Consider the following 14,963-nt stretch of genomic DNA (forward strand, 5'->3'; position numbering starts at 1 on the left):
GAGTGATGCAGAGTTCAGTGGCTATCTTCAATCTCAACTCGATGAACTCACAGTAAGCACCAAATCTGAGATTAATGAATCAGTGTAAGTATGACAGTCAGGAGATGGACGACTGGATGAACGATTAGTGAATGCCTTTGTTTATTGATAATAAGCATTGTCAGTTATGGTAGTGAATGCCTTCAATGGTCTTGAAGAGAAAAATCACATTTAAAAACATCAGTGCAGTAGTTCAGACAATGTGTGAGTCAGACCGTGCTGACCTTCATCATCCAAGCAGCTCACTGTGGGGTAGATCGCTGGATCTTTTCTGGCCAGTTTGCCAAACTTTGGCATTCGTCTCGTTAGATGGGAAACAAATAAGGGAAAGCCTGCCAAAGAGACAGCGATAGAGAGGGAAACTGGCAGGCAGATAAATAGGAGTGAAGCAGATAAACACTGCACAGCTGATGAGCGGCTTCAAGTCATCAGCCCATCTGCCTCACATGTGCTATAAACCAATGTATTTACACATGTGCACACATGTAATCGCAGCTTTTGTCTCTCAAGCACGCACACACTAATCTGACATTTAGTTAATATATAGAGAGATTTTTAATCTCTTCTCAGAAGATCTGACAAATGCATGACTCTTTTTAATCTTGCAAAAATCAGGGTTCTCCTTTCATGTTGCATTTAAGGTATAAAAGCACCATGACTATAATTATTCCAGTAGAAATTCAGTTTTACATATGTAACAAAAAAGTACTCAGTATGGCATATAGGAAGAATGAACTACATTACTGATACAAAGGATCCACAAACGTCTTTAGTGTGTCTGTTTAATGCTGAAAATGGAAAAGGTGGACTGGCTCATGATTATTTTATATATAGTTGGCTTAATGTACAACAATTTAGCCTATTAAATTTTCTTATGCCCGTTTGTTGTTTCTTCAGTTTACGGTGGAGCAGAAGATTCTAAATATTGCACATAGCATGAGTACAGTATTTTGGTAAGGCAACGTAGTTTTTTTTCTACTCGTGCCCTTTAGTGTGCTGAAGCCATACGGAGAAAAATAATGACCAAAATATAAGAAACACCATATAATGATGTTAATTGTCACTCAAAGAAAAATGTAACCATAGTAAGCACTCACAAGTTCCCCAACCCCACGGCCGTTATAATGATGCTGGATTGTGGTTACAAGATAAGAATTACACACTTGTAGTTCACTAACAACAGGATGTGGGTCACTGCTGAGGTCAGTGTGTTCCACATTGATTACTTCAGTGCAGGAGGTTGAAGTCAATTGTTATTTTAATTCAAGCACTAATGTTTAAATAATTTGGAGGGGAAATGACGGTGATACACACTGAAAGGGCAGAGCAACACTGATTGCAGACCACATTAGTTAGAAACAAGAGTAAATGAGTTTATTGTTGATACAAAATAGACTGTCAAGATTGCATGGCACGGAGGACAATGGCATTAATCTGTAAGGCAGCAACAAATGATTAATTTCAAGATCAGCTATTCTTTTGAATGTTGTTTGAGTGATCATTTAGTTCATTACAAAAAAAAGAAAAAGAAAAAAAGAAGCATATTCAGTACCAAAGATAACTTAATCTCATCGTGTGGCAAACATAAAACAAAGCTGCTTAATTCACAATGATGCTGAATGATACTGCGATTGCTTTTTTGTCCATCTCTCATTTTCCTTAAGTACCCATCCAGCAGGGATTGCTGGAGCCTACCTCAGCTGTCATAGGGAATCTGGGTGCACCCTGAACAGGTCACCAGTTTCACTTTCACACCTTTGGAAAATGTAGAATGAACCTAATGTGGGTGTATTTGGAAGCCAAGGGAAGCTGTGACACTCAGTTCAGGGTCAATCACATGAAATATAAAAATCTTCACATATAAGAAGCTGCATTATAATTTGAATTTATATGATTCAGAAATATTCCAGAATTGAGCCACTAATCAATCCAGCAAGTGTAACAGCATCAGCATTATCATTTGTACAAGTATCCTCTTTAAATTAAGTAGAACACAAAAGACAAAATCATATATGTATTATTAAGTTAACCTGAGATCCTAAACTACAAAATAAAAGCATTAAAACACAGAGCCCTCTCAATAGTTGAAACAATATCTATTGTGTGCATACATATATGCATATACGTTTTGTCATTTTGCCAGTCAGTCTGTTGGCTCTTATCTCTCTTCCATCCGCAACATAATCTTTATATCACACAGCTAACAGCTGGAGAACATCCACTACAATAAACACACTGCTCACTCCTGTTCTGTAAGTCGTGTCATTTCCGATGATGGCTGCTTATAAACATTTTGGAGAAACCCACAGAATGAAAGCGAGGCACACCAGGACACGAGTAACGCATTTTACTGTTACATTTAATCCCGTGGGAGTTGGATCAGTGGAAGCAGAGACTTGTGTGTCAAACAGGGAGACTATCAAACAGGGCCCTCGAGCTTTCTTTTCTGTCAACAACACATCAAAGGATCCCCTTTCCTATCCTACCCTTGCACTTCATCAATCCCCACCAAATATAAACCAAACTTTATCTCTGTCTGTCTTGACTGACACACATCCTCCAGCTACACCTTTCTTCTTTCTGCCTCGTTTGGGTTTTCAGTGTCTACCTGTCGTGTTTCTGCTGCTCTGTTGCTGGCATCATTAGTGTGCAGCTATGGGGAAAAAAATATCCCAGCTGCTGTTGCTTTTTCTCTTTACTACTAAAAATGTGATTTTATGTCTTTGTGCCTCTCGACCAACGTTGTCACCTCAGTTCCTCTCTCCCAGTTAACTTTGCTGTTCGTCCTCCACATCTGCTCTGTGGCTTCAGATGGAGGGTTGAAAAGGAACGGAGCAGAGGAGGAGATCATGGTGAATCTGTGCCGAGCAAAACCAAACTGACTGACAGATGGACAGTCCCCGCGACGCACAGCAGAGATAAGAGGATTGGGCCCGCTTGTTGTTGTTGGTCTTGCCACAACTCTTAATGCAGTTAGCTTACTCTGAGCTTCACTCACTGGCACAGTCAAGATGCAGAGATGTAAACAGTGATTTATGTAACACAAAAGGAGATACCGACGGAATGTAACGGCATGCATATATGATATCCAGCTCCATTAGAGTTCATACCTATGGGTCTCGATTAGGCTGCAGTCAGCATATACTTCTGTTCATCCTTCTTCTGCTCCAGCTTTGCTGCAAAAGCAGGCACTTTCTCTTGGTGTGAAGGTACTTTGCAGGCCTTGTAGAGGATGACAAAGAGGATGACGATGAGAAAGCCTACCACAGAGTTGCAAACGATGGCTACGATGCTCCATATAGACAGGCCATTTCTCAGTTCATGCTCCATGGCAGGTGGGACAGTGGTCTCCAAGATCCTGGTGGTCAGCCTGAGGTCTGTTAGATACCCCAGCTCCACAAATTATCCCTGAAAAGAAAGGAAATGCATAACGTGAACACGGTCAATCCATATTTCATGCACTTTTGCCAGTACACACACAAGCTGCGACACACTTGGCTGCAGTTAACCTGCCTATCATATGAGCATGCTGCTTCCATGAACGAGGTCAGCTCAGTAAAGATCATTTCCTCTGACAACTTAGACTGTAGGCCAAGGTGGTTCATTCCTGCAGGTGTTATATATGGAACAACCTACATATGTATCAAACAGGCTTTTTTCTATGTTGAAAGTGTTATTTCAGTGTTAAATAAGGGACCTTACAGAATATTTTCATAAAGATACACAATGGAGTATTATTATTTCTTAGTGCTACTAATGTGAAGGAAAAGTGTCAGACAGATGCAGAGAAAAAGCATTGTAGGACCACTGTTAAATTTGAATAATCAGTGTGTAACAGGAGGGCATTACGGGACAAGAAACTCTCTTTGTGTGTCACAACATCCTTTTTTATCAGTTTCCTTTATACTGGCTGAGAGCAAAGAGGTTATTAAGCTGATAAAGAAGGTGCGGGTAAGCACTTTTTCTTGCTGAATTATTGTGGATGAGTTTTAGCATTGATGTGTTTTCAGGAGGAATATGTGGGAATATAGTTGCCAGTTTTGTGGCTGATATTAAATGGGTCACTGAGGTGTACTGGTGTGTGTGTGAGAGAGAGACTGACAGAGTGAAGGGGGGGAGAGAAGCCAGTTCAAGCATGAGATGGAGGGTGTGAATATTTTCCCTCTCAGAGTTTAACAGATAAAAACTTGAGCTCATCTCCCCACTTCTATACCTCTCTCCCTTCCCTCTAATGCATTTCTAATGAGACCACATATTTCCTCTTCTCCCCAACTGAGGGCAATACCACAACAGTCCAAGCCTACTGTTGAGAACTCATTTCAAAGTTATCCTTCCTTTTATAGGCATTTTATGACCAAGCCAAATAAAGATGGATAGCTACAAGATACAGTAGATGACAGTGATACATTTGATCTTCTTTCCAACACACAAAGCTGGTTTCACTTTGCACCAGATGGGTCCCTCTCAGGATGCTGGTGGGGCTACTGTGGGGAAAATTATCCTCATAATGACTAACTGGGACAACTGTCAATAAAACTGCCCGCACAGTTTTTCAGGATATTTCCAAAACAACCCGAGGAAGTAGGGCTGTGCGATATGACCAAAATCTAAGAATTCTATCGTCCTGATAACGATATAAATCACAAAAATGTAAGATTTTCTGTAAATTCTGTGACTCTCGGGCAGCTCGACTTGCGGGAAGTGTTTCCAGCTGCGCGTCATGTACCTGGAGTCGAGTGTTTTAACAGACGCATGAAACTACACATTTTTAGACATAGGTTGTAACGGCCGCCGTTTTCTTTGTGAGTATTTATTACACGGCGTGCTGCGGGGAAAAGCCTGTTCTAACGTTTGACTCTAAGGTTTATTTTTTAGCACCTGGCGGCTCTTTTTTACTTCTCATCCGTAAATAATCTGCTCTTTCACGTGATTCAGTTTATTTTGAAAAGTCTCAACAGGATCTTGAGCTTTATTGTGAAAGGTTTATGTGGAACATAAACAAGCGGACACGCGATGGTGTTACTGTCGTTGTTGTTAACCACAACACATAAAAACAGGCGCTTGTCCATCCGTAGTGTGGTTATATAAAATATAAGAGAAAGAGAGAACTTTAAGAAATTAATATAGCCACTACAGTGACCATCAAAACGGTGAAAAAATATTGCTGTAAACAGTTTATTTTGCGACAGCAGGAAACAAACAATAGCATAAAATGAAACATAGACGTTTTTATATCATCATCTGATATATATTGTTATATCGAACAGCCCTAGGAGGAAGGGTTTCTTTTTTCCCCACAACACAAAGTGTGACTACTGGCTTTACATTTCCAATCAGAGCCAAAGCGAGGAATTTGTAGGTTATTAGATAGCAGTAGAATGTGATGGGGAAGAGTCTGCATGTGTCTACTAGAGAGGGGGGAAAATCAAATGAGTGTGAGCAATATATTAGATCAGAGCACTGCATGCTTATGTTAATTTCAGACAATCACTGGTGCATATAACAAGAGGAGTCATGTTGTTATTCATTATCACTAATATAACACATTTTCATAACTCATACTTCCCAGAGAAGGTAATTGTGGTCCATGTCTTACTAAATACATGGGTAATTTGTTCTCATTAGAAAGATGAATACATTTTAATAGCAAAGCTGGAAGAAAGCAAAGGCATTCAAAAATAAAAGAAATATATCTGTAAGTATTGACAGGCTGTGACCTTCAGGTCCTTAAATGGCACTGCAATGCAAAGAGCCATCAGTAGGCTTTAGAAACACTTCTAAACAACACAAATTGTTGCTGCATCCTCATGTGAAAGTTCAAACTTTGCCACATGAAAAGAAAAAACAATATAAACTAGGTTAAAATTTAGCTGACTTCTCTAGGTGTGAGCTCATTTTGGATTGACTGAGGCAAAGTGGAAAACTGTCCTCTGGTCGGCCAATCAAAACTTTAGAATTCTTGAAAAAATACACATCGAGCTCCAGGCTGAATCACTCAGCTTACTTTCATCATACAGCTCAAAAGCAAGAGATTGTGAGACGATGAGGCTGCATTAGTGCACATGGTTTGGGTAACTTGGCCATCTGTAAGCCCCATTCACTTTTAAATACACAGCTTTTGGAGCAGCACATTTTGCCATTAAAGCTTTCTTGGGAAAGCATTGCTTATTTCAGCAAGACAGTCCCAAACCACATTCTGCATGTTGTACAGCAGGAGATGAGCTCTACTGCCCAAGAGTCTTGGTGCTAAGCTAGCCTTCCTATTTTTCCCCACCAGTCAACGACTGAAAAAGTCTCAGGTTTTATCAAGGTAAAATAGGTCAAATGAGGCACCTAACTGTTAAGCATTTGGTATCCAATATCAATCAAGAATGGGAAAACATTTGTCTTTCAAAATTGATCTCTTAGGCTCTCCGGTTCTTACAGAAGAGGTGATGCAACACACTGATAAACATGGCAATAAAAACTTTGAAATTCCTTTTGAAAAAAAAAAAAAAAAAAAAAGGACTCTGCGCTCCAGGCTGAAGAGGAAAAAGGACCATGGCCTACTCCGCCAGAGGCATATTTACCAATCCAGTGGGCCAGCTTGTTTAAAACACATATTGCATCATCAAATTCAAAACGACCACATGTTTTTCGGATAGCCTTAATATTTAGAATTTTTAAAATCTAATTTTATTTTCAATATATTAAAAAAATATATATATATAGAACTCGAGAAAACATACGTATTTTAGGTTTAACATAAACGCGCACAATCAATATAAAGATAACTATAGTATGCAATGTCTCTGAGCTCTGTGACTCAGAAAAGAGTTAAGATTTAAGTCTGAAACCAGAGTAATTCAACAGTTCAGTAGAGCCTCCAGGTTGTGTGTACTCTGTGAATGGTGTCACATACAGGCCTTTTGCGGCAAAATGCAAATAATCTGATGCAAATGTATGAAAATACGGCATGCTTACAATATCAAACAAGAGGACAGTGTAGGCACGAACAAAAACAAACAGAGACACCACATGGAAAACAGAAGATTACTTATGCATAATGCATCACCTGGCAGCAGACTAGCCGAATGAGCGACCCCCCACCCTCGTATCCTGTGTCTGAAGTTCCTAAAAAAAAAAACCAACAACAACAAAAAAAAACCAAACAAACAAACAAAAAAACACTTAATACAGCAGCCTACCTGACACTCCAATCGGAAGCCTGGAGTCCACGCATTTGTTGTCTTGGTGCGCACCACAAGAGCAAAACGGATTATAAGGAATGACTTCCAAATCTTCAGCAAGTTCACCGCGACGTTTCTAAAAAAAAAAAAAAAGGGAACTTTTGCCCCGAAGTAGGTCACCAAACTGTGAGCCCGGGGGCGTAGTTCAGCAGCAACCGCCGTGGGCCTGGTCACTAGCGGACTTTCAGACTTGTAATCAAGTCGGTTAGTGACTGACTGCTGACAGGCGCAGGGCGACAGAGCGGAGATGCTTCTGTCATTATGGCTGCTCGTCATCCCCGCCTGCCCCTCCCCTTTCCTCCCCTCCCTCAACCTGTTACTACAGACTATTTATAAAAACGCTCCTGGAACATCCCATCAAGGGCTTTCCCCCCGTCACAACGGTGAAGATCCAGTGGGTGCACAGTGCAAGAGGTTCAGCCTAAACAATCAGTGACAAGACAGTGCAATGCAATAAAAGAGATCTGGTCTGGATGAAAGGACAGAACTTCGGTCTAGCTGCTGGAACTTTGCAAAGAAGTTAGGACAGTTTGAAAGAATCTTTTGACAAAATCTGAGAGTGTTGTTAAAAATATGCTTTACTTATAGAGATACACAATAAAGCTGCAGCTATATTCTAATATTAATGTTTTTACTGTATATGGATTAGGAGTAGTTGGTTAACTGCAGTCAGTCACAACTACCTACTAAAAAGCATGCAACTGAGCAGAAGCCACACAGACCTTAAATTCGTTGACTCCATTTTCCTCATTGGTATTCAGCACAACAGCAGGGTGTCCCTGGGGGATTCTGCTCTATTCTCTCGGTCTCCCTCTCATCCACGGTATGTGTGTAAACACTTGTCCGTCCTTCTTTTTTGGAATGAAGGACATCTTTGAAAAAGTGAGGGCATTTTGGCCCAACAGTGCCGAGTATGTTAGGGTTTGGGTGATCATTTGGTAATTGTGACGGTTAGGGATAAAGGGTAAGGAGCAACAGGGAATGTCACTGTGTGTCTTCACAAAGACTGAAAGCCACGTGTGTGTGTGAAAGATGGGAGGGAGCTATCCTGACCCAGAGTTCAGACAGACACAAAGAAATCTTTTGTGGTCCCACGCTCACTCTCACTGCCGGTTGCACAGAGAAGTTTTTCAGGGGAACAAATCCAGACTGCAGTAGTTTAATCAGTGGCTCATACACTGCTGCACATTTAAGCTATATTTCAAGTACTGAACAGGGGATGGCAGTGTAATAACTGCTACAAGATCTAGTTGATAAATGGAATTAAAATGGAATTAAATACAGCAGCAAATGTGCTAAAGATGTGATTCATCCTGGAGCATCACATGCTACCTGTCATGTTTGAAAGTTTTTATTAATAATAGTCAAGATTTATTGCTTTCATCTAGTTATTACATTTTTAGTCCATTCATGTCATGTCATGTGTAACTATCTATAGCTGATTTGATGTTGTGATATTCCTCCGCTACATTAGCTTGATTATTACAATAATGAATAACAATTATATTTGTGGGTTTTAGTTGTACACTGTATTAAAAAATCGGTATACCCTTAGAGTTGCCTTATCATGTATATTTTTAAGGATCACTAAATTAGTGTAGGCTCAGCCTACATGGGACCTTGGAGGAAATAATTAGAATGGATCACAGGCTGATGCTTCATGTGAAAGCCCCAAAAGATGTGTGATTCATTACATCAGAGATGAGATCAAATACAGCCTGAGAATCATGGATATGCAGCAAAACAGTGCCTTCATGTCTGTGCTTCTGTCTGCTCTTTACACACACACACACACACACACACACACACGAATTCATTATTACTCACTCTTGCAGGACGTGTCATGTCTAATGAATGCGTCACAGGCGTTCACATTACCTCCATTAACCTGCCAAAGCTTATAAGTGTGTGCGTATGTGTGTGTCTCGCCAATGTGACAGAGAGAGGGAGAGAGAGAAAAGAAAGAAAGAGTGAAACAGAAAAGACAGTAGTGAGAAGCAATTAATTTTTTTTTTAATCTTCCCCTCCCAACCCAATCCAACCCCATCTTTCTCTCATTACTGCTTCTATCATCTCATCACAGCATAAACAAAAGACAGAATCTTAACTTTTTTTTTCATTCTGGCCTTCTTCATTTTCAGAGCACTGTTTTTAATGAAGAAATTCCCAGCAGAGTATTGCGGTCCCCTGTGCTTAAAATACAGGATAGAGTATCAAACCAGGACAGGTTCTTGCAGGATTAATAGATTCTTTTTTCTTCTTCTTCACAACAAATATCAGTCACTTACTCTCAATATGAAAGTTGCTATTTAAAATATCACTGCATATTTATTTTTATGAATCACATGCTTGACTACAGTGAGCTATTTGAGGGAAATATCTTGTGTTTGCTGCGTTTGTTCCAGGCATAAACAATACACAGAATCCTGCTTTGGAAAGCTGTCAGAACCAATTTAACCTATCAAGAGTGTACGAGGACACCTGCTGGACGACGGGTGACATTGTTTCCATGCCTGGCAAACTTTTATGAACAGGGTAAAATAATTTGCTGTAGAGATGCCCAGTTTCTTTCTTTTTCTTTCTTTTATTTTTCTCTCTTTTTTTTTTAAATGAAATTTGGATTCGAGTTTGTCAGACCTGAGTGTGCTTTAATGTGATGGGTATTGAAATAAAATAACACACAAAATACATGCAGCTCTCCAGGTCTTTTTTTAAAAATGTATTTATTGCAGTCTTCCTTAGTTGCTCATCATAACCTGCAAGAAGGAATGAGTCATTACTTAAAATAGGAAAAGAGGAAAGAGAATTAGAACAAGAGATGTTCGTTTACAAGCAGCTGTGGTTCTGTGCGTGCATGTCTCCTTTACCTGGTCAATCCAGTCGTTGAAGGCAGAGACTCTGGTGAAGACAGTGGGTTTCTTCTGATAGTTGCAGCCAAGGGCGGACACGAAGCTAGCAATACCGTGCACCTCCCAGACACCTTCAGCGTTCTGACAGTTCAGAGGGCCACCGGAGTCACCCTGGAGAAAGTAGGGAATAGACATAGAAGTAGATAGAGAAGATCTAATGTTTTGTGCATTTTATTAAACTATTGTATGGTATGGCAGAAAATAACTGCAATCAGGACTGTTGTTTTACTAGTTAGGATTGAAATGTTATTTTTTTAAAAAGTCAGTTCTTGTCAGCTAGAACATAGAATCTCTGAAAAATGTGATTACTTGTGTATATTTGTAGTTGAACACATTACATTCAAATTTGCTTTGAGTTTTCAACACACGATAGAAAACAGCTCTTCCCATGTACACAAACACACACAGTGCAAACTTACGTTGCATCCAGCCACAATTCCATCTCCGCCAGCACACACCATGGTGGTCCTTACAGCGATACCCCACCAGTCAGATTGGGAGCAGGTGGCATAGTCTGCCACAGGCATCAAAGCTTGCTGCAGCTTATCAGCTATGGGGCCTCCGGCTAAGACACACAGGCAGAGCCTACATCATTCACATACACCGGCCTGCAGTCAAAGCTGATTTACAGCATTTCTTAAAGCGTCAAATTCACTGTCTGACCCACATTTTTCAATTTAGGAATAATCCTCCTCCCTAAAACTTCCAGCAAAAAATATCATGCATGTGATTTTCATCTGAACTTTGGAGGTTTCCTTGGGTTACCCCAATCAGATATGCTTACTCACAGCTCGTTATAAATCCATGCATCTCACAGATGCACTAAATGCTCTAAAGGACAATAAAATATCCCGTAGATACCAAACTAAGAAAAAAACCAAAAACAAAGTAAATATCTCAACAGACACATAAACATAGCTCAGCCTTCTTTAAACAGCGACTTACTGTACAGTCTTCCCCATCCAGTGATGTAGCAGGGGTAGAGGTTGGACAAGACAGTGCCAGCAGGGGGGATACATGCCAACTGCACCTGGTCGCTCAAAGTCGCAGACTCTGACAGTTTGATCAGGGCGATATCGTTACTGCAAGAGAGACAGAGGGAGAGAGACTGTGTGAGGGGTTCGTACTGACAGGCAATTTAAAATCATCCTCCCTAGCAAAAAGCAAAGAGAGCGAAACACAGGCAGATAAGATAATGGGAAAGAGTACAGTTTGTATTCCTGCGTCCTTTCTGTTTGCTATTACTGTATGTCTAAAAATACTGAATAATTAATGTATTCAATTACAATCTTTACAATCTTTGAACTCTATTGCAGGAAAAAGTCATCTTGTTTTTTTAAAGAAAATTAACCAATATAATAGTATTTTTAAATGGTTCAGTCTTTTTTTCTCATTTACTCAGCAGATTTTTGACATGTATAAAAATGTCGACATTCTTCATGGATATGATTTAGACTGAAGCAAGTAAATGTAATTCGAGCCCTGTTCCCATACGCTATATTGATACACTTTTACAGAGATTATGATGTACTATATGTAGGAGACTGTCTTTGCTCTCAGTATTGTGAGGTGGTGATTGTGTTACCCGAAGGCCACAAAGATAGGGTTCCATTTCTCATGGACAATAATCTTCTCAGGCAGGATAGCCTTGGAGCCAGCCTCTTCCTCCACCAGGTTGTATTTGCCCACATACACCCTGTAGGACAACGCGGTACTGTGGGAGAGAGCAGAATGTCAAGGCTGGAGTCTACCAGACAGAGGAGTTTGTGCAAATAGCTGAATAGTGCGCTGATTGGTTGAATTGAATTCCCACAGGATTTAATGTGGGGTTGGGGACCAGAATTAAATTTGTCCACTGGTGGTTGTGTTTTTGTGTTTTGTGTCTTTGTATTCCTCTGCTGCTCATACTTAATGCAGTGAGCAGCAGTCATGACCCAGTTGGCAGCAATCAGAGTTCCCCCACAAGTGTGCCTCCACTCGCCGTCCTTGTCATACTGCAGGGAGATCTGGAGGTGAAGAAAGGACAGCAAAAAGGACGGAGTATAAGCAGCAGGTTGCTGATGAATAGATGGACTGCATTGTCTGCAGATTAAATTCAAAAGCCACTCTTTTAATTAGAGGATTTCCAATAGCCAGTGGGTATGACAACAAATAAGCCAGATGCTCTACCCATGAGGTTTGCCGGTAAGTATAAAAACACAGACAGATGTGTACATATTAGCCTACCTGCCAGGGCCAGCTGTGAGGCCTGGCATCGACTCCGTTGACCACACGGGAAGTCAGGGGCGTAATGGGTGGTGTACCACACCCAAGGGCTGGACGAAGAGGGGATAGAAGTGAGCTTTAGAGACACGGGAAAAACTTTTAAACTGCATCATTTTTCTTTTTGATAAAGGACCGCAGGGGGGCGAACTCCCTGTGTGGTAATGAGCAGGCACGTATCCGCGCTTACATTACTTGCAAAACGGCAGAAACAATTACACACAGAATTAGAAAATGCCAGATGTTCTTACCGCCAGCAATGAGCACTGAGGCCAGCACAATGGGGATCATGTTGATTGATGCTTCTGCTGAGGGACAAGAGGACACACGTTCTCTTTTAAACTTTCCCCCATAGGCAACGTCTGCTCTGAATGCAGCAACACGTACTACCATTGGTTTGCCTGCACCTCTCCGGGATGAAGATGGACCAATGGCAAAGAGGGTCAGTGTTTGTCTGCGTGGCTGACGGATCACACAGGTGTGTTTTCAGGAACATTTCCCATGGCCTTCCTGTAGGATTACAACAGGTACAATGTACAGAAACCATGTATGCACAAGAGTGCCAAGAGTTTTCTCATTCATAAAAGGAAAGTGTGTTTAAGTTTGTAAATACTGAAGGTACATTCACCTCTGTAGCATTATGATTCTGCATTGAAATTCACCTTTACACTTTCTGTGATTAAAACCTTTTCCCTGAAAGCTGGAATTAAATGCTTGCATAACACCATGGGAAGCCGACATCTGGCACTAGCTTGTTTTCTCAGAATTGAAACACACACACACACACACATGCAAAAAAAAAAATCAAGTTAAGAAGCATGAGTAAGGTAAAGGACAACAAAGTTATGAGAAACAGATGTTGTCATTGATGCAGAAAATATTGATGGCTGCGTTACAGTCTTTTCTTACACCACAAACAGCTCTAATGCAAATTCTGCAGCGTCAGAAACACAAGACACATTGGCCATATGTATGAGCATATATGTCAGCTCAGCATCTTTCAGGTTTGAACAGTCTTGCTGTAGCTATGCTGTATATCAGCTGTTGTGAAGTTAAATGTACTGATGAAAACACCGACCCACCTCGTTACGATAACTTGAATGAATGGATAGAACCTGAATAAATTATGAGACTTGGAGGACACAGACACAACTTCTGTGATATGAAAGTGTCTGGGGTGACTCAGTGGGCAGACACACTAAATCTGTCTAGGTAGGTTTTACGTACTGTTATGTGGCACAATAAAAAGTTTGGCGGTTGCTGCCAGTTTGCAGCAAAAAAAAGTGTCAAGAAATAGAATCGAAATAGAAAATAGAAAAGATGTCGGCGTTCATATGCTTCTGATAAGAGAACCTGAAATAGATTCAGAAATTATTTAGGCTACATGAGTCCTGTCTTACATTTGAGACTTCCTGAAGCAAACACTGTGCTGTAATCAAAATCAATGTCACACTACTTCAGATGGCAGACTGGACTTCTTGCTCGTGAATCATTTAGTTTCCTGGTTCACCACTAGATGGGACAATTTATCTGCTTAGACACCAAACTGATCTACAGTCATTTATTTAAAAAAAAAAAAAAAAAAGGAAAGAAAGAAGAATAACAGAAAATCATGCTGTACTTGATTATGTATGCATTTGTAATGTGAGTCATTCAGAAAATCAACTTCTGTGAAGTGGTTCTGAAAAAGAGGTCAGACAAGACTTGGAGACTGACAGTGATAGTAAGACATATTTGTTCTCCACTGAGAACACCTTTGCCATGAACATGTGCAACTCGTAACAACACTTGAACCTACAGAAACAACTTTTCTTAAAAGTTGGGTTACAGCTGCTCATTTAGAGTTTACAAGAGAAGCAAATTCTCCATGGGAAGAAATAAAAAACACTTGAAAGGCAACTACAGCAAACAAGCTTAGACATCCCCGGCTTATGTGTGCTTGTGTTTGCGTGCATGTCTGAGTGTGTTGGCGCGAGTGTAAGTGCACCTTAGTGTGTGTGTGTGAGAACTCCTCTACAGCTATCATATGTATTTATATATATAATTATTTGAAAATCTAATTAAAATCACCCTTCTAATTAAAAAAAACATTGTTATACTTATTACAAGCCAGTGTCCAAAGCAGATGCCTCCTTTCCCCTTCCATTTTCTGATTAAACCTCTTGTATTCATTAATTTGATAGTGGCAAGATAATGAAGTGAGGTGGATGTTGAAGTGATACAGCTGTACAGAACAGGGGGGGGGGAAGAGATTGTTAAAAAATGTGCATGAATAATAATGTAGTTTCTGTAGGAAAACACATAGACCTGACCTGAACTCTTACCCGCCTTTTTATTTAGCCCAAAACCTCTGATCACCCAAATATACTCCCTACCACTAACGCCTGTTTATACGAAGTAGAAGGTAGCCTGTCGTGTGCTGAGACGAGGCTCACTGCTTTTATGGCTGAGGAAAGCACAACACCTCGTTTACTGGAACCCCACCCACCCACCCCTTTCCTCACCCCAGTCCTGGGGGTTTGTA

The 14,963-nt window shown here is 40.4% G+C and overlaps 1 protein-coding gene across 1 annotated transcript; it reads right to left on the minus strand.

Annotated features, from left to right (window-relative positions):
• Positions 1-9,847: 9,847 nt before the first annotated feature.
• Positions 9,848-12,817, minus strand: ela3l (elastase 3 like). Its single transcript, XM_084946463.1, has 8 exons — positions 12,691-12,817; positions 12,404-12,492; positions 12,086-12,183; positions 11,763-11,891; positions 11,123-11,259; positions 10,597-10,742; positions 10,136-10,288; positions 9,848-10,024 (listed from the first exon to the last, which is right to left on the minus strand). Exons 1-8 carry the CDS (start codon positions 12,728-12,730, stop codon positions 10,007-10,009), a joined length of 810 nt encoding a protein of 269 aa, XP_084802589.1. The 5' UTR covers positions 12,731-12,817; the 3' UTR covers positions 9,848-10,006.
• Positions 12,818-14,963: the final 2,146 nt, after the last annotated feature.

The sequence above is a fragment of the Perissodus microlepis genome, chromosome 12, assembly GCF_051167445.1.
Source record: "Perissodus microlepis isolate ML-2025 ecotype Zambia chromosome 12, ASM5116744v1, whole genome shotgun sequence".
Classification (NCBI taxonomy): Eukaryota; Metazoa; Chordata; class Actinopteri; order Cichliformes; family Cichlidae; genus Perissodus; species Perissodus microlepis.